The sequence below is a fragment of the Patella vulgata genome, chromosome 2, assembly GCF_932274485.2.
Source record: "Patella vulgata chromosome 2, xgPatVulg1.2, whole genome shotgun sequence".
In the NCBI taxonomy this organism is placed as follows: Eukaryota; Metazoa; Mollusca; class Gastropoda; family Patellidae; genus Patella; species Patella vulgata.
Window position 1 is genome coordinate 86923052 of NC_065880.2, and position 19605 is coordinate 86942656.

The following is a 19605-nucleotide window of genomic DNA, read 5'->3' on the forward strand; positions in this document are numbered from 1 at the left end:
ACTTAAACTAAGATACAATCGAAATTTTAAGAAATACTGCAATTCGATTGGCTGACCAATATGCAAATTGGATATATGCAAATTGATTTTACTGGTCAGCCAATCGAATTGCAGTATTTCTTAAAATTTCGATTGTATCTTAGTTTAAGTTTTCGTGAATAAGAGCCCAGGTCTTTCTTTAGGCCTGAAATGTTATATAAACTATTAATTAGACATTTATTATTAAAAAAAACAAGAGGATAATCGACGCCCGATGGCATCGGATACTCGAGATTCTAACTAGAGCAAAACGGTTCGCCATTTAAAAATTTAATTTAAAAATGGAAAAGCGAGCCTAAGTCCCGATTATACCAGTGCCCTGGTTACCACTGTGCACGCATCTTGTCAAAACTACAAACAATGATAACTTGGCTGAGAATAAAGTAATTTGAATGAAATTTTCAATATTTTCTTTTTTCATCATCTATTGTTGAATTATTATAGCAAGAATGTCCAACTCTATATTAAACTCTTAACTAACGTATCTTTAATTAACAATATTTTTATTTTAGCATTCAGTACTGCTGCAGCCATCGCCTTCTTCCATGGTGCTGAATATCTCGAGAGAAATAAAATTGAAGGACGAGATGAATTTTACCAGTCTTGGTCTAGTGTAAGTATTTAAGTTGAAGTGGGTCATCAACCACGTTATCCATGCTTGTCATGAGTTGGGACTCCTGGTTTTGTACTTAAGTATTTAAGTTGAAGTAGACATTGGGATTGGGTGGCCAAGTGGGCCGTAGATCATTAATTATGTCATCTATGCGTGCCATGAGTTTGATTCCTGGTTTTGCACTTAACATTACGATTGGGTGGCCAAGTGTGCTGTCGATCATTAATCATGTTATCCGTGCTTGTCATGGGTTGGATTCCTGGTTTTGTACTGGTTTTTCTCCAACTACTCTCCTTTCCTCCTACTATGCTGCTCCTACTGGGCTAATGAAGACGGGCACACGCCATACAGTGTGCTATGGGGGAAATGTTGCCAGGACAGCGACGCTACGGTCTATTCTTATATCGAATTCCATTTGTCAAGGGATCTTTTACGTGCACGATAATATATACACGAGACCTCGGGTTTTCGTACTATCTGAACGACTATTGCCGGAAACAAAATATGTTCTTCGCTTTCTGGATTAAACCTAACCCAACTTCCCGGTATAGGAGCAGAACAGTAGGACGTTAAACCCCATTTCATTTCATTTCATTTGTATATGTCAAGGAGTAGGGTCACCTGTCCATCCTCATATATTTTCTCAAGATCCTCCATTTTCTTCCCACTACTGACGACCCCTACGCGCAATCGAATTATTGAAATGAAATTGTACCATATGAAATGTTAGTCCCGAAATTACCTAGTTTGTTTTGGGTGGACGTTACGTCACATTTCTCTATCCCTCTCTAATTTTATTACATTCCAGATAATATATCTTGCTGACATATTTTAGCAATATATTTGAAATATATGTTTGTTCTATTACAGACATTGAAAGATGCTACCAAGAGATCTTATGGATGGTCGTATGCTCTAGGATGGGTTGGTATGATCCTTGCCGCTTTTACCGCCACCTTCTATTCCCTAGCCGGATGTTACATCACAAGTGACCGTTATGAAGACTCTCGGGAAATCATGGAGAAACGCAGTCACTATGGTCGGGATTATCCCATGCCAATGCACGAGCCAGTATATGCTGTCGAAGATCCCTACTACAATCAAAAGGGTTATTATGGTTATCCACGTGGTGGCGGTTATGTTGGACCCTATGTTTATGAACGACCCGTCCCTGCTGTAGCTTACCCTAGCGGCCATGACTGGCAATTTCGAGAAGTCTAATTCAGGGCCGCTGTTATTTTAGACTTAATATTTGAAATCAAAATACATAGATTGGAGAATTTGTAATATATAATTATGGATGAGATCTAATTACACCGACTCATAACTAACACATCAAACGAAGCCAAATTGGTCATGGGATATATAATAACATACACAAATCAACATGGAAATAATTTAAAATTCATGTGTATACATTAGATTGTTGACAGTATGTTAATTTAAAAGATTCATCGTTATGAAGCAAGCAATATTTATATCTGTTTAATGTCCATATTTAGTTTCCCCGAAGCCTGTTGCCTCTCTTTAAAACTTTGATTCATCGTCACTCATATCGCTTTTTGTGCATACAATTAGTAATTGTCTACTTGTTTTTCTTGGGACAGTGCTCTGCAAAAAAAATCCATAGGCTCCGCCAATACCAGTACGATCAACATGACACTTGGTGTTCTAGTTATGTGGATAATTGCGCATCGATTAAGTGACGCAATGCTGGAAATGACGTCACAATTCCAATTCCATAATGGCTGTAATGATGCCTTGTTCAATTCCTTGATTCATATAATACTTCCTATACCTATTGGTTATTGTGAAATAAGAAAAACCTAATGCTGTAATATTTTGATGGCCTTATCAGTAGCACAAAGATCAGTATTTTTATATTAGTGTACCTAAATAAACAAAACAAGGAAGATGTGACGGGTTTCGGTAAATGGACAAATATGGCGTCTTAATAACGTCAACATATTGAAAGATAGGGTACATTTGTTTTAACTTTTAAATATCATGTAAATAATAATATAGTTCTATATATAGTTTTGTCGGAAGTTCGATTTCTCTCAAATCAAGTTTAATCGTTTCTTCCATCCAGTTGGTCAATAAGGTTTTACAAACCGCTATACAATAAATCAAAGGGACGCAACTGCAGTGTGTTTGTTATGCTAACAGTTTAAGCTCTGGTGTGTTTTTTTTTAAGACATAAATTCAAGAATACTGTTCATTCATTTCTCTGTAAAATGTCACGTATTGCAAACAAACGATTTTTTGTTAGCTAACCAAGTTTAGAATTAGAGTTTTATTACTTTATATTTGAGAGATTTTGAGGGTTGTAGCTGACCATGGGTTGGGACCCATAATAATAATGTTTTACTTCCTGCATTGTCTACCCGTGGTCGGTTTCAATAAATTAATGACCACACTGCTGGTTTAAACAATTTGTTATTTTATTTTATATCTCCACATTTTAGATTTAAATTTTACGCGATGTGTTGACATTAAAATTGCGTTAAACAATGTTTTATTTCGCATACAACACGAGCATACTGAAATAATGGATTTGAACATACGTCGTTACTCATATAAATTCATCTCCATCATATTGTTTTATGTACTATACTAGTTACTTTCTCTATATTAGTTATACCTATATTTATAAATATGTATATTACAAGATTTATTATATTTTATAACCCTTCCCCCTACCCCAACCCTCCACTTCCCCGCACAATCTTACAACATTCTCGTAAAGAATTGTATATACTATGCTAACCTAATAGATTTATTTTATCATTTATATCCTTTAGAATAGTTATTCATGTTAGTACAGTCGAATCATTCAAATTTTCAAATATTCGCAAATACACATGTATTTCGAAGTCTTCTATATAATATATTATCCATTCGTGTTTCAATTTCGTATTCTAATATGAACAATTCGTATTCTAATATGAACACTTCGTATTAATATGAACACTTCGTATTAATGTGAACACTTCGTATTCTAATATGAACAATTCGCATTCTAATATGAAAAATCGGCATTTTTTAAATGTTACTATGTTTCCACTTTATAGATTGTCTATTTTTATCATTTTGTTGTTAAATTTTAGAAATTATCCGCGAATATTTTATTTATACTGCTGGAGTTACTCCCCTTCTTGTAGATGTCTTCCCAAGACAGCAGTCAAAAGACATAATAATGTTCATTGGTGAATAATTGTAATTCAGTGTCACACGTGGAGTTACTTCCCTTATTTAGAAGTCAAAAAACATAATAACGTCCATAAAGTAATAATATAACATTGTAATTAATGGTCACACGTGTAGTTATACATATATATATATATATATATTTACTTTTACGTCTTATTATTTTAAATAAAGATGTTGTATAATTTATACCTCTTCTTATATTGTATGGGGAGTCTTAGTGGAGCTGGTCGCTAACCTGGAAAGGGAATGACATAAAATGGGGTTAATATGGCCCTGCTGTATACGCCATACAATGTGCTATGAGTGACATTTTGCCTAGACAGCGGCACATTGTCTACCATAATTTCGAATTCCATCCGCCAGGACTTCTTTTACGTGCACGCCAATGTGTACACGGGACCTCAGTTTTTCATTCCGTCCGAACGACTATATCTTTTTCCCTTTGCAGGCCCTCCGTCCTGCATCGCTGACAAAGGGGGGTCACGCGGGAAAATCCAGAGGACCCTTTTCAAGCCAATACCGAGAGCGAACCTTGGCACCTCCTGACCCAGAGTCTTATGCCCTGTGTCACGGCAACTCCCCCATTTTTTGTCTGAAAGGTGATGAGACTCCAAAGCACGATCTTTCATCTGATTCATCATTACCCTGTTATCCAAGGCAGTATCCATCTAAATGGCGCTATTTACAGTTAGCAAAGAGGGCCATCAATTTCAGGATTCCCAAATCCCTTTCAGACTATCCAATAACTATCCAACGCAATGGGCCAATTCCATGACAGTTAAATCGTGTTTCATGCCAAACAGAACGTGTTTCCTTATTCAGGATTCAAATTTTGAACAAAGAATAACGTGACAGACTGTGCTTCGTTATTCGTGATTATGAAACAAAGTTATTAAATGAAATGAAATGGTGTTTAGCGTCCTACTATTATGAACCGACTGGGCAAATAAAGACATGAAATGAAATGAAATGGGGTTTAACGTCCTACTGTTCTGCTCTTAACCTGGGCTAATGAAGACGGGCATACACCATACAGTGTGCTATGAAGGAAATTTTGCCCGGACAGCGGCAATACGGCCTACTCTTATATCGAATTCCAACTGCCAAGGGATCTTTTACGTGCACGCCAATGTGTACACGGGACCTCGGTTTTTCGTCCCATCCGAACGACTAGACAGCTGTCCTTGTCAGGCCCTCCATCCTGCATCACTAACAAGGGGAAACCACGCCGGAAAATCTGGATGAACTTTCTCGGCCAATGCAGGGATCGAACACCCGACCTCCAGGCTAGCGAACCAGCGTCTATGCAATGTGCTATACAGGGCAATTTTGCCCAGACAGCGGCACTACGACCTACTCTTATTTCCAATTCCAACTGCCTAAGGTTAATTTACGTACACAAAACCTCTGGTTTTCTTCCCATCCGAAGGACTATACGTTGTCCCATTCCAGAATCACCATCCTGTGTCATTGAAACAATCAATTTTTAGTTAAAGTATAATATAGCCATTTAGGGAATGTTAAAGCCCTTGTAAAAAGTTCAATCTCTAAAAATAATATAATTCCAAAAGATGGTTCATTTCCGTTCAGTATTTCCACGGATATGTTGAATTTAAATTCTATTAACATACATGACGACTAAGTCAAAAAGAAAACAATTATAATTATGGGCAAATTAAATAAGTCAAAATAAACTAAGGACAATATTTATTACAATAATAATTATGGCCAAGTTGAATTATTTATTACGGTTCACTTGGTGTTGCTGTGACATCTTTTTCGCAAACAGATTTATACAAACTGTAACAATAGGTCTCATCCATTTCTGATCTTGGCCGATTAAACCGGACACAGTCTTGTCTACCCGACAAAGGTGCTTCGCCGATCCAATCAACAGCTGTGCCATCGAGATGTATAAATTCATTTTGACCGTTTTTATCTATCGCTCCAAGAAAAAAACTTAAAGTGCTGTCTCCTTGAAAAGTAAAAGAACAAACCAAATTAGATAATTAACATTGTAATGCTGTTTTACATCTGTCATTTTGAGAACTTAGTTAATATTTATTTGTATAGTTCGGTTTTCATCGGTTGTTTCCGGCGTGGTTCCCCATTGTCAGTAGTGTTTGACGTAGGGCCTGGCAAGAGACTATGTATAGTCTTTCAGATGGATGACAAACCGAGGTCCTGTGTACAAGTTGGCGTGCACGTAAAAGAACCCATGACAGTTGAAATTCGAAATAAGAGTATAACGTAGCGCCGCTGTCCTGGCAAAATGTCCCTTTGTTCATGACGTATGCCCGTCTTCATTAGCCCATTAGGAGCCGTATGACGTTGAACCCCATTTCAGTTCTTTTTATTTCCTGTATAGATATGTGTGCAATGCGAAGGGGTGGGTGTCCCAGACATTGGTGTTTTCGCTTACTCTAAATGATCCTTAACATGCACGTGGAGTTTGGGGTCAAGTGGTTTAATGCGTGCGCCTTAGATAACTAGGTCGTGTGGCGTGGTGTCGACCCACATCTTCAACGTTACAAGGATAAAGGTGTCCTGCAGAAACTCATGGTGTTTTTTCCCACTGTTGGTGTTAGTTCCTCCAGCGCAGAAGAAATATTTGGACAGTAAACTTCCCGTTCCATGCTGACAATGGGGAAACTTACATATACCGTGACCCATTCTGTCTGGCGTTAAACTTTATTATACTTCTAATGTTGTCGCATTTAAAAACAACTAACACCCCACCCCTTTCATCTTTTATACGAATTACCCCCCCCCACACACACACACACACCTTCCTTGACATCCTTAGTACAACTAACAACATTTGGGAAATGGGAAGTAACACATTTAGGTGAAGATCACACTTGTAACACAAAGCACATGGCGTTGGCATCCAGAAACTCCCTAAAGGTATGCAAAGATTGACATTCCCCGACCCCCTATGTCCCAGTGTACAAGATTCCCTAACGAATGACCATTCGGATCGACTTCTAAATGAATTAAAATATATTCACCTTGTAATTGTAACGCTAGAAAATCACGTTTAGCTGTGGTATCCATTTTAAACAAAGTACCGTTATCCTCCTCGCACTGGAACTTGGCACCAAAAAAGTTCAGTTTGTTTTGGAAAACTTTGATACAGATGTTGGTGGCGGGATCAAATTCATAACCATCAAAAGTTGCACACAGTTCAGCTGAAATGAAATCAATATTAAATGGTTTTAAATACATTCAATGCTATAATTGGACCAACTTTACAGACAGTTTTCTTTAGACAACTTTACATTCTAAAATATATTAACCTAATTACACTACGGAGAAAATCACTTTCTACAACCAGATTGGTCGACATTTTACATAAACATAAAAACATAAATCAGTGTGAACTTGACCCGTGGGACATTTTTATAGTGGTAGATGATATGGTCGACTTGGTCCGTGGAACATGTTTATAGTGGTAGATAATATGGTCGAACTGACCCGTGGGACATGTCGATAGTGGTAGATAATATGGTCGACTTGGCCCGTGGGACGGTTATTTGAATGGGTGTCGACTTAACAAGTGAGACATGTTTATAGTGGAAGATAATATAACCTCTGAGGCATCTTTCTAGTGGACGGTAATATGAATGGGTGTCATCCACCTGAACGGCTGGATTACTTACCTGGACATAAAGTGCTACAATCTTGCGTTTCTGTATCCACACCCACACAATCGCTACATCCATGAGATGATGCCGGTTTTTCACAGGTACGAGTTCGCGTTCTTGTCCCATTACCGCATGTCACAGAACACTGACTAAACGGTGACCAGTTTCCCCAGTTACTTTTAACTGTAAAATAATACATATGTTCCTTTGTTATACAGGGAGGTTGAATTGCCAAATAGTTAGCATAAGATCTGTAATTGAGCCAACTGGTGTGGTTTCGAAACCCCGGTTGTACGTGACAAGGAGTAGGGTTGCCTGTCCATCCGCGTGGGTTTTCTCCGGGTCCACCGGTTTCCCCCCACAGCTAAAGACCCCTACGTGGAAGCGAATTGCGAATTATTTAAATAAAATTGAACCATGTTTTATTACCGAAATGACCTAGTTTGTGTCGAGTGGATGTTAAACCCCATCTCTCTCTCTCTCTCTCTCTCTCGTTTGTGATACAGTACCAAGTGATACATCTATTATTCTAAGAAGTATATACATGTATATTTAAACGCATCAATATAACATCTATTCTACGTAACGGCCAACGTCCCAAGTCACACCTGTCTCCATGGTCATATGCTCTCGTTCTTCAGAGCTGCATGTCCACAGATCTTGTATCAAAACCTAGAGCCATTTTGTACTTAAAGTCACCTCCACAACGTAGGTAATTAAAGGGGCATTATGGAGGATTAAAGAGCTGGCAGTTAAAATAGTTAAAAACTAGATAATGTAAAGGGAATATGCAGAAGATTTCATTAAAATTGATACACTCTGAACCAAGAATTTAGCGATTGAATTGTAGGCCTAGCATCGATCATCATAACTAAAGTCGGTACGATAAAAAAAAACATAGTCTCAATTATCCATTTTTGGATTTAAATGGCATCGAGAGTTGATTAAGGTCTTTTCATGTTAATAAATGTCCAATTAATAGTTTATATAACATTTAAGGCCTTATAAGAAATGGTGGTGGGGGATCTTTTTGGGATAATATATTTGAAGTAGATTTGAGGTAATGGAGAAGTTTTGTCCTGAAAAGATTCAAGTTATTTAAAGTTTTTAAAGAGAGCGGCAACGAATTCCATAGTTTGGATACTGTTTTTAACTATTAATATTTGACTTTACTATTATTAGTGGTTTCCTAATATGGTTTATTTGCGATAATTAGTTGTTATATATTTTGTGTATATGTTTTCATAAGCCCCTATTCCTATATAGAAGATTGACTTATATAATTAATGGTTTCCCTATTGATTTAATATAATAAATGGTTTCCCTATTGGTTTAATATGTTAAATGGTTTCCCTATTGATTAAGATTAATTAGTTGTTACTTGTTTTTGTATATAAACCCTCGGTGGAAGCGGACGTAAAGTACAAATAACTAACAACAACATATTTTCATTATCATTTTCTTGAAAACGTTGAGAGAACCCTCAACGAAACGTCGCTTTGAATAAAATAGTAATTGTGTTCCATATTATGTTTGTGTATTACGTATGTCAATTGCTAAATGCCGCTCAAAGAAGATATTAATATTTGGCTTGAGAGTAGTAAGTTTATTGTTAAGATGATTATACAGAGTTTGATAATAAGGTTAGACGTCAAATAAGTAATCATGGCATTGTTTAGCAGAATTTTACAGATAAATATACATTGATTAGAGATATATCGATTTACTATTGTCAGAATTTTCAATTTGTCTAGCATGGATATAAACACATCTTACTGTATATATACTAATACAAGATTTATACACTGATTTTACCCATGCATATTAATGTAATTGTTTGTATTATTTTAAATTCACGAGAGATAATATCACATACTGACCACTGTAACTAATTCATGAGATATAATATCACATACTGACTACTGTAACTAATTCATGAGATATAATATCTCATAGTGACCACTGTAACTAATTCATGAGATATAATATCACATAGTGACCACTGTAACTAATTCATGAGATACTATCACATACTGGCCACTGTAACTAATTCATGAGATATAATATCACATACTGACTACTGTAACTAATTCATGAGATATAATATCTCATAGTGACCACTGTAACTAATTCATGAGATATAATATCACATACTGACCACTGTAACTAATTCATGAGGTACTATCACATACTGATCACTGTAATTAATTCATGAGATATAATATCACATACTGACCACTGTAACTAATTCATGAGGTACTATCACATACTGATCACTGTAATTAATTCATGAGATATAATATCATATACTGACCACTGTAACTACTGGCCATAACGGGAGCCATTATAAAATCTATGAAACAATAGGTCGATTTTAGAATCTGTTTTAAATTTATTCCGCGATGAATTTACTTGCAGATGGGGTACTGGACCTTCCGTCTTTCTTAATGCCGGATTGGCCTACTAATCGAATTAATCAATCAAGAAAATGCTGTTTAATATCAATTAACTGGAGTACATACCTTCACAGCATTTCGCACAGAAGTTTTCTCCTTTTATTGCACAAGTATCAAATTCCATTGGCTTGAAAAATCCATTTAAAGTCTTAACAATTTGGTCTCCATTCTTGGTCACAATATAAGCTACAAAATAAGCATATATATAGAATATAATTCAACTATTTTTATGTTTAAAGCTGTATGTATAGAACAAATTCCAACTATTTTTATGTTTAAAGCTGTATGTATAGAATAAAATCCAACTATTTTTATGTTTAAAGCTATATGCATAGAGTAGAATCAACCTATTTTTATGTTTAAAACTGTATATATAGATTAAAATCCAACTATTTTTATGTTTAAAGCTATTTTTTATGTTTAAAGCTGTATATATAGAATAGAATCCAACTATTTTTATGTTTAAAGTTGTATGTTTAGAATAAAATCCAACTATTTTTATGTTTAAAGCTATATGTATTAAATAAGATTCCACTATTTTTATTTTTAAAGCTGTATGTATAGAACAGATTCCACTATTTTTATGTTTAAAGCTGTATGTATAGAATATAATTCAACTATTTGTATGTTTAAAGCTGTATGTATAGAATAGAATCAACCTATGTTTTGTTTAAAGTTGTATGTATTGGATAGGATTACACTATTTATGTTTATCTTAATGAACTTTTAACATCATATAAACCATGCATGAACCTGCGCCCTGTTGTACAAAAACTTGCTTCATGCTCTTATGCTCTTACAGTAAAAACTAATTTGCTAATGTGTGGAATGGGTTACCTGGTCATGTAAAAACTCTACTAATATGTATTTTAATATTTCCATTTGACCTCGTTGGACACGAATAATACACCTTTAAAACTTGCGACTATACAAGGTAAAATTTCCTAACGACGCCTTTTGTTAAGCGATAAGTAAACCTATGACCGTACCACAATGTCAGACGAAGAGCGGAGATGCATATCAAGCAACGTCGCATAGGCGAGTTAAATGACAAGATAAAGATTAAAAATTAATTTACTAAATTAAAAATTAATTTACTAAATTAAAAATTAATTTACTAAATTAAAAATTAATTTACTAAATTAAAAATTAATTTACTAAATTAAAAATTAATTTACTAAATTAAAAATTAATTTACTAAATTAAAAATTAATTTACTAAATTAAAAATTAATTTACTAAATTAAAAATTAATTTACTAAATTAAAAATTAATTTACTAAATTAAAAATTAATTTACTAAATTAAAAATTAATTTACTAAATTAAAAATTAATTTACTAAATTAAAAATTAAATTAAAAATTACAAATAAAACAATTAAACAAACAACCAAACAAATAAATTACGAACCATTTTCCATAGCATCGCTGTCACTGCAACATTTTCGGGTCAGCCGCTTGGTGTTACCTGTGACAAATTGCTTCAACTGATCACCGAAGAGGCAAAAACCTCTCAGTTTAACACCATCACAGTTTGTCTGAATTGATGACTTGAAATATGAATGAATTTTATTACGATGTCCGCAGACGGTGGCCATGATGAAAACCAGTATTAGAGCCCGCATGATGAAGTCTCCGATAAAACTTGTATCTAATGGTAATACCAAGAGTTGAACAGATGTCGATGAAAAGAGCAGGGTCGACTATTTATCCTTTACAAACTATGTGACGTCAATTCTTTTGATCAATCAAATGTCTGTTTATACGGTGTTAGTAAGTAGTAGGCCTACAACACGTGGCATTACCAAATTGGAGAAAAAATTGAAAATTGTATCTCCTATCATACTGGGAACATCGGCTGATATATCACCTCCCCCCCTTCCCCACCAATCTATCTGGGACCGAATGTAATCCTTGAGTGGCATTTAGTGACTGAGCATATTTGTACTTGATAACGATAAGAGAATACTTGTCGAAACGTCGTGTTATATGTGTATAAACCAGTGATTGTATTCCATACAAATTATGATGGGTTTTTTTCTATCTGTGAACACGGACCCCACTGAAATACCGTTCCCTTTGAACCATTGATCATTTAGTTCATTGATGTCCATTTATTGCCATTCTTTATGGTGATAACATTGTTATTATCTGTGAAACGGGCGCTATATAAATTTTGTAATAATAATAATAATTATTGTCCATTTGAAATGTGAATTTATTGCTAGCGATGTATATACGTTGGTCGATTAACATGTTTACAACCTAAACAAGTTAAATTATTCACTGATAAAAAAATCCGTATAGACTTTATAGACTTTATACGATCAGGCTGTTTCCCAGTGAATATTTTATTTCAATATTTTCATAACTTAATACACGCTACTAATATTGCTTATTTCACATTAAAACAGAATAGCAATGTATAATTAAACATACACTATACAAGAGCTAAATCTGTCTATTGCCAGTCTTTCTTTTGGCCAGAAATGTTATCTAAATTATTAATTAGACATTAATTAACTTATCCAGATACAATCAACTCTCGATGTCAACGCTAGCCTGCAATATTTATTGGATTATGATCCGATTTGCTGCTCAACTTTCAATCGCTTGTTTCTCGCTTCATAGAGGATGAATTTGACTGAAATTTTCAGCAAATTGCCTTTATATTATTTAGTTGTACGTATTTCCTTTGAAGTCATGCGGAGCTTGTGTACAGATCATATTATGTAGCTTGTAAATGACATATTTTCATTTTTTGAAATTTATTTAGCTAAATAAATAAAACTAAAATAGATCAATTGATTCTAAATATTATGGAAATATTAACGAGGCTTTAGAATCTAGTCTGGAAGCCATCCGTGGATTGAGTTTGCATCAACATGGAATATAGGATATATTCTGCATGGTCATTGTCCGTCACCTACACAAATGCAATTTGCTTGTCAGTATGATTGATAAATAGATTTATTTGGCACATTAGATTGGGTGTTGGATCCCGAAATAAAATATAAAAAAATATCTCAAAATATTAGCCCGCTTCGTTTTCTCTAAAATTTGTGCCAAACTCAGAAACATTTTACTCCCGGTCAAGTTGCTCTAATGATAAACAAGGGGATCACGTGGCTAAGTGGGTAAAACGCTGGCTCGCTAGTCTGGAGGTCGGGTGTTCGATCCCTGCATTGGCCGAGAGAGTTCATCCAGATTTTCCGGCGTGGTTCCCCCTTGTCAGTGATGCAGGGCGGAGGGCCTAACAAGGACAGCTGTCTAGTCCTTCGGATGATACGAAAAACCGAGGTCCCGTGTATACATTGGAATGCACGCAAAAATCCCTTGGCAGTTGGAATTCGATATAAGAGTAGGCACTACGGCTTACTCTTTGTAAGTGTACTTTGTAAGTGTACTTATTTAGTACGAATAAACGAATTATTATTATTACGCAAGCGATTTATTGAAATAATATTGTACCATACGTCAGTACCACAGGATTTTCTGGCGTGGTTTCCCTCTTGTTATCGGCGCAGGACAAAGAGGGACTGGCAATGTATGAGGTGTAGTCATTCGGATGGGACGAAATATCGAGACCCCATTGGTGTGCATGTAGAAAAGCCAGTTGGAGACAGAGAGAAATGTGTCCACTCGACACAAAATAGGTCATTTCGGGACTAACATATGGTTTAATTTTATTTCAATAAATTGCTTGCGCGTAGGGGTCTTTAGCAGTGGGAGGAAACCGGAGGACCCGGAGAAAAAACCCACGAGGTTGGACAGGCGACCCTACTCCTTGTCACGTAGAACCGGGGAATTGAAACAACGCCAGTTGACTCCAGTTCCGGATCTAGGGGGGGGGGGGCAAAGTGGGACAAATGTCCCGGGCCCCCCACATTTAGGGGCCCCCCACAATTCTAGGTCATACTAATATTTTATCCCGGACGGAGCCAACCAGTACCTGGGCTGAGGGAGCAGTAAGGGATATTAGGTATGAACAGATTTGTTTCAGATGCACTGAAATTAATCCTAATTTTAAAATAAAAATTCCTGGAGGAAAACACCCCAGGCACTCAAAGGGGCGGGGTACATGCTAGTACGATCCGCGGTCAGTACGAACAATTTGAACAAACAACAATTAGGCCCCCGCACAGTTGCTATGTCCGGGGCCCCCACAAGGTTAATCCGGCACCGGTTGACTCAATGACAGACTTTATGGTACAGCGCGCACGTTCTAACCATTCGGCCATCCCCCTACCCCCACTCCTTGACAGTTGGAATTAGAGGGCAAATTGCCCTCATATCACACTACGTGATTATTACATCCGCTTGGTACAGAAAAGCAGGAAATAGAGATTTAAAAAATCAAATTTTGAAAAAAATAATCGAAATTGTGTATGGTAAATTTCCACCAGTATGATTCAACGTAGACGGAAACAGAATCACACTACATGGCCAAATTTCTCTCATAGCACACTGTATGGCTTATGCCCGTCTTCAATAGCCCAGTTCGGAGCAAAACAGTAGGACGTTAAACCCCATTTCATTTCATTTCCTATAATTTAGTCTTGTTGGCATATGCAATCAAGGAACTGGTCCCATGTATCACCAAGCCTCTTCATGCTAATAATTCAATCCACCACTCTCTTAACTTTAGTTAGAACATATCACTCCTTAAAGCCACAATCAAATAATCAAGAACTAAACTACCTACGAGTAATCAAAATCAAGCAGCAAAAGGGACACGTATTCCTTACAAAGAGTACCTATAAAGTTTCAAATTGGTTCTGTTTGCTAATAAATGAGAAGACGCTCTAGATTTAGACAGCGAGGAGTGGCACGGGTGTACAAACTTTTACTTTAAACCTGGCATAGGAGATGCCTTTAAAGTCCACTCGACGCAGACTAGGTCATTTCGGGACAAACATATGGTTCAATTTTATTTCAATAATTCGCTTGCACGTAGGGGTCTTTAGCAGTGACAGGAAACCGGAGGACCCGTAGAAAACCCACGAGATTGGACAGGCAACCCTACTCCTTGTCACGTACAACCGGGGATTCGAAACCACGCAAGCTGAACCTGGCATAGGAAGTTACTGGTGACAGAATACATGCCAATAGCCTGTAACAATATGGTGACTGTAACAATAATGTTATCTTTACAAATTATTGATTTTAAATTCACAATCTAGAAATTTAGCAAGTAATACAGGTTATTTTGATACGTTAACTGAGCTGTAAATTAATACACTTGGGTCATTTATATTTTCTTTGTCATAAACGTATATCATATTAGTTAACAAGGGGGGTTGGATGGCCGAATATTTAGCACGTGCACGCTGTATCATGAGGCCTGTCATTGAGTCAACTGGCGTGGTTTCGAATCCCCGGTTGTACTTGACAAGGAGTAGGGTTGCCTGTCCAACCTCGTGGGTTTTCTCCGGATCCCCCGGTTTCCTCCCACTGCTAAATACCTGTACGCGCAAGCGAATCATTGAAATAAAATTAAACCATATGTTAGTCCCGAAATGACCTACTCTGAGTCGAGTGGACGTTAAACCCCATTTCTCGCCCCCCCCCCTCTCTAACTCTTATTAGTTGACAAAATTAGGTAACAATCTCTACCGATATGCGTGGTATGGTGCATGACCATTCCATATTTGGAATTTAGCGGTTATCAGTCTATGACGTAAATCAATTAGGGGTAGGTACCTATAAAAGAAGGAGCGAAAGCTAGAATAGTCAGGCACGCATTGGATTCTTTAGACGACCATAATGGTGTAATGGTTTCCTGAGTCTATCCACACTGGTTAGACTTTTACAGCAGTGGGGTTGAGAGAAAGGGGGGTAAATTTTAGATATTGTAATGTAGACTACTGTGTATCTGTTGTGACATACAAACGTACAGGAAAAAAAAACTAGCATTGTTCCTGTTACATATTTGATTTCGAAATCGTAAGAAAACACAACGCTGAAGTCCTTAAGAAGAGGTACAACAGTAGCCAGTCCATAGTCAAACCAACCCTTAGACAGCCAGATCAAAACAAAAAATATGTGGCAACGGTAGTGCGACAAGGGTTCGTGGTATTCGATTAGCTTATTGGCCTTGAGTATTTTAACAGCTAAAAACGCCTCCAACGCCCGTAGATTAATTGATTCTGAATATTATGGAAAACTATTATTTAAGCTATCCGTGGACATTAAGGACTTATAGAGCTGGTCATTGTGCGCAAGGCACACAAATGCAATTTGTATGTCAGTATGGTTGATAAGATAGATTTATTTGGCGCAATATAGAATTGTTATTCGGAAGCCCCTTTAACATTGGGTCCCCTGTCGTAACCCGGTCTACACCCCGTTTAACCTGGGTCTGGTGGATTGAATTGGATGTTGGATCCCGAAATAAAATTTAAAAAAATGTCTATAAATATTAGCCCGCTTCGTTTTCACTAAAATTTGTGCCAAACTCAGAAACATTTTAGTCCAGGTCAAGTTGCTCCAATCATAGCAAAGTACAGTTACTACTCATCTGTTTTCAGAGACGGTCTGGGCATCGGCCCGCCAGACTTCGTGCGGGGAACGCAGGAGGGGCAGGGTCCCATCGACACCGATTGGAAAAACATTATTCACCGTGACTGGGGGCACAAAGTTGGTCCGAGGGCCTCAATGGCATAAATCGTCATTTCCACTGAAATTTATAATGGTCTCAAAGCAAGAAGAAAAATAATCTGTGACTGAGCTCGTCATATCAAGAACATTCGTCGCCGCCATTGGGCCCCCGACAAAACCAGTTCGTCCGAGGAAAACTTTAATACGGGGTTAAATACGGAATTGTGTTTATAAATGGATTTAAATTGCAAAGTTTTTAAAATCGAAACCCAAATCAGCGAAAATTGGATAACAGCCACAATCAGTCGATGGATGTCACACGAAATTAGTTCGCCCGGGGGCTGTCACATTATCATTTTTTAATAAGTGGGTCTATGCCTTGTTTGTAAAATTGAATGCTGGGATAGTCCTGCCTCTGTCAAAAAAAACAACTCTTTAAATTCATTAGGTCTAATCACTGTACACATCTGTTGGGAGGGGGAGGGGGGTCGGGGGGAAAATGGCTGTTTGCCTTACATCGTTGTTTAGATTGACATCGTTTGTTTACATCATTGTGTACATGATGTGTGTTTTCTCCGGATCCTCCGGTTTCCGCCCACTGCTAAAGACCCCTATGCGGAAGCGAATCATTGAAGTAAAATTGAACTATGTGTTAGTCCCGAACTGACCTAGTTTGTGTCGAGTGGCCGTTTAGCCCCCCCCCCCTCTATCTGTCTCTCTCTCTCTCGCTCTCTCCTTTGTGATACAGTACCAAGTGATACATCTATTATTCTAAAAAGTACATGTATATTTAAACGCATCAATATAACACTCATGAGATATAATATCACATAATGAACACTGTAACTACTGACCGTAACAGGAACCATTATAAAATATATGAAACAATAGGTCGTTAAACCCCGTTTCTCTCTCTCTCTCTCTCTCTCTCCCACTCTCAGATAATCTTTGACTAGAATTTCTCTTCATCAAAGATTAAAATTAATTGTTAAAAATGGGATCATAAATCAGACATTTGAATCCGTGATTTCATATAATCATTGATTAAAGAGTTTTTGTTTATTATTGATGAAAGGGGTCCAGCTAACGCAGTGATTCTCAACCAGTGTGCCGCGAAATGTTCAACGGCACACTATGTAAATGCGAAAAACCACGTGATCCCAATTGAGTACTCACTGGTGTTTACTGGTAAGTTCATAGCTGTGTTTTTCTTTATTTAGTTTGAATCATTCTATGAGCCAATGACTAGTCTGTGTATGCCGTCTGTGTATATTTTTCATATATATTTGTCAGATGGGGAAAGCGGGAAAACAAATCCGGTCGCCACATCCTATGACCCATGTACTCTCTTCTTGCTACATATTTTAATAGCCTTGTGATGGTCTAGTATTTTTTAATACTCGTCTTGGATTACTTTTCACGTTGTGTATTTTCTTCTTACTGCTATCTCACAATCTGATTAAAACACAGATCCAATTTCGTTTCGTTTTTATAGTTCAAAATTTCGATTTTACTTGTCTTTACTACACTTGGATCTGGAAGCGTTGTTATTTAACTCGTGTTCTTCTTGAAATGAGGGAACTGTGGGTAGACATTAGCGGCAATAGAAATAAAAAAAAGCAAAAGTAGATAAAAAATACATGGCGGTACTAATTGGTTAATCGAATGACTGACGTAATCGGGTCAAATGTCGCTTGCTTGGTACCTGACGTCATAGAACATGAACTCCCACTATAAATTGTTAGATCTACATGTAGTGTAGGCCATCGAAAGTATAAAAATCGAAACGAAATATAGATCTATATTTTAATTAGATTGGCTATCTCAGTAGTTAAGACATTTGTCTTACCAGGAATAACAATGCCACAGTTCAGTGTTTATGTCAAGTTTATATTCCTGGTGTAGTCTAGTACCTGTTTAATTTATGTCCCGGTTGTATTTGAGTAGCTCTTTTATTTTTTATATACCTGATTTAAATAAACCATATATTTACTAAACTGATATCTGTTATCACTAAGGGGGATGGATGGCCGAATGGTTCGCACGTGCGTGCTGTATCATAAGGCCTGTCACTGAGTCAACTGGCGTGGTTTCGAATCTCTGGTTGTACGTGACAAGGAGTAGGGTCGCCTGTCCAACCTCGTGGGTTTTCTCCGGGTCCTCCCACTGCTAAAGCCCCCTACGCGCAAGCGAATTATTGAAATAAAATTGAACCAAGTGTTAGTCCCGAAATGACCTAGTTTGTGTTGAGCGGACGTTAAAATGTTACAGTATATGTTATGGTGCCGTGAGATCTGTTATGGTGCTTCGACTAACAAGACCTCGAGGTGTGTTATCAGTTATGGCAGAAGGACTGAATGGTTGTCTTACTATGTTAATGTTCCTGGTGTAGTTTTAGTCCCTGTTGTATGTATGTAGCTGTTTTATATATCAAATATATTTACTAAACTGATATCTGGTGTCACTAAAATAGTGTTACATAATATGGTGTATGCCCGTCTTCATGAGCCCAGTCGATGCAGCTAAGAAGTACGTTAAACCCCAATTCATTTCATTTCATTACAAAATAAACTTAGTTTCATGCTTATTTGATTTATAAATGAATAACGGAATGTATCATAATGGCATATCCATGCACTTAACCCTTCCTTAAACTACCCCCACACCCCCGAGATGACTAATCCTTGGTGTGATTTAATCAAAGATTAAGTACAAGTCAACGTTCCACTATATCACATTTTGTGGTATTCTAAAACAGTGATTAACTCAATGATTAGGCTAATCAAAGTTTAGAAATATCTTAATTTAAAATTTAGTCAGCTTTCAAGAACAGGATTGGTCAGAAGATTGGCGATTAAATACAATAAATCAAAGGGGTGCAACTCTAGTTTATTTGTAATGCTCCCAGTTACAGCATGGTGCTAAACTGCAAGATCTGTTCATCTATTCAAACTAGAATGATATTTGATATCCTAATAATTATTAAATGTCTTAATTGATTAATAAATTCTAACAGCTTAAGCTCTGTTCATTCATCTC

At 36.7% G+C, this 19605-nt stretch overlaps 2 protein-coding genes across 2 annotated transcripts in view; one reads left to right on the forward strand and one right to left on the reverse strand.

Moving 5' to 3' along the window:
* Nucleotides 1-4051, forward strand: part of LOC126812138 (transmembrane protein 114) — a 28414-nt gene extending 24363 nt beyond the window's left edge. Inside the window, exons 4-5 of the mRNA XM_050538396.2 lie at nucleotides 552-652; nucleotides 1523-4051. Of these exons, the coding sequence (XP_050394353.1) occupies nucleotides 552-652; nucleotides 1523-1873 (452 nt within the window). The 3' untranslated portion in view covers nucleotides 1874-4051. The remainder of the gene's footprint in view (nucleotides 1-551; nucleotides 653-1522) is intronic.
* A 1504-nt stretch (nucleotides 4052-5555) lies between these two features.
* On the reverse strand, nucleotides 5556-11658 carry LOC126812141 (uncharacterized). Its single transcript, XM_050538401.2, has 5 exons — nucleotides 11378-11658; nucleotides 10035-10154; nucleotides 7528-7695; nucleotides 6877-7056; nucleotides 5556-5840 (listed from the first exon to the last, which is right to left on the reverse strand). The coding sequence occupies exons 1-5, from the start codon at nucleotides 11589-11591 to the stop codon at nucleotides 5611-5613; spliced, it is 912 nt and encodes a 303-aa protein (XP_050394358.1). The 5' UTR covers nucleotides 11592-11658; the 3' UTR covers nucleotides 5556-5610.
* Between the last annotated feature and the right edge of the window lie 7947 nt (nucleotides 11659-19605).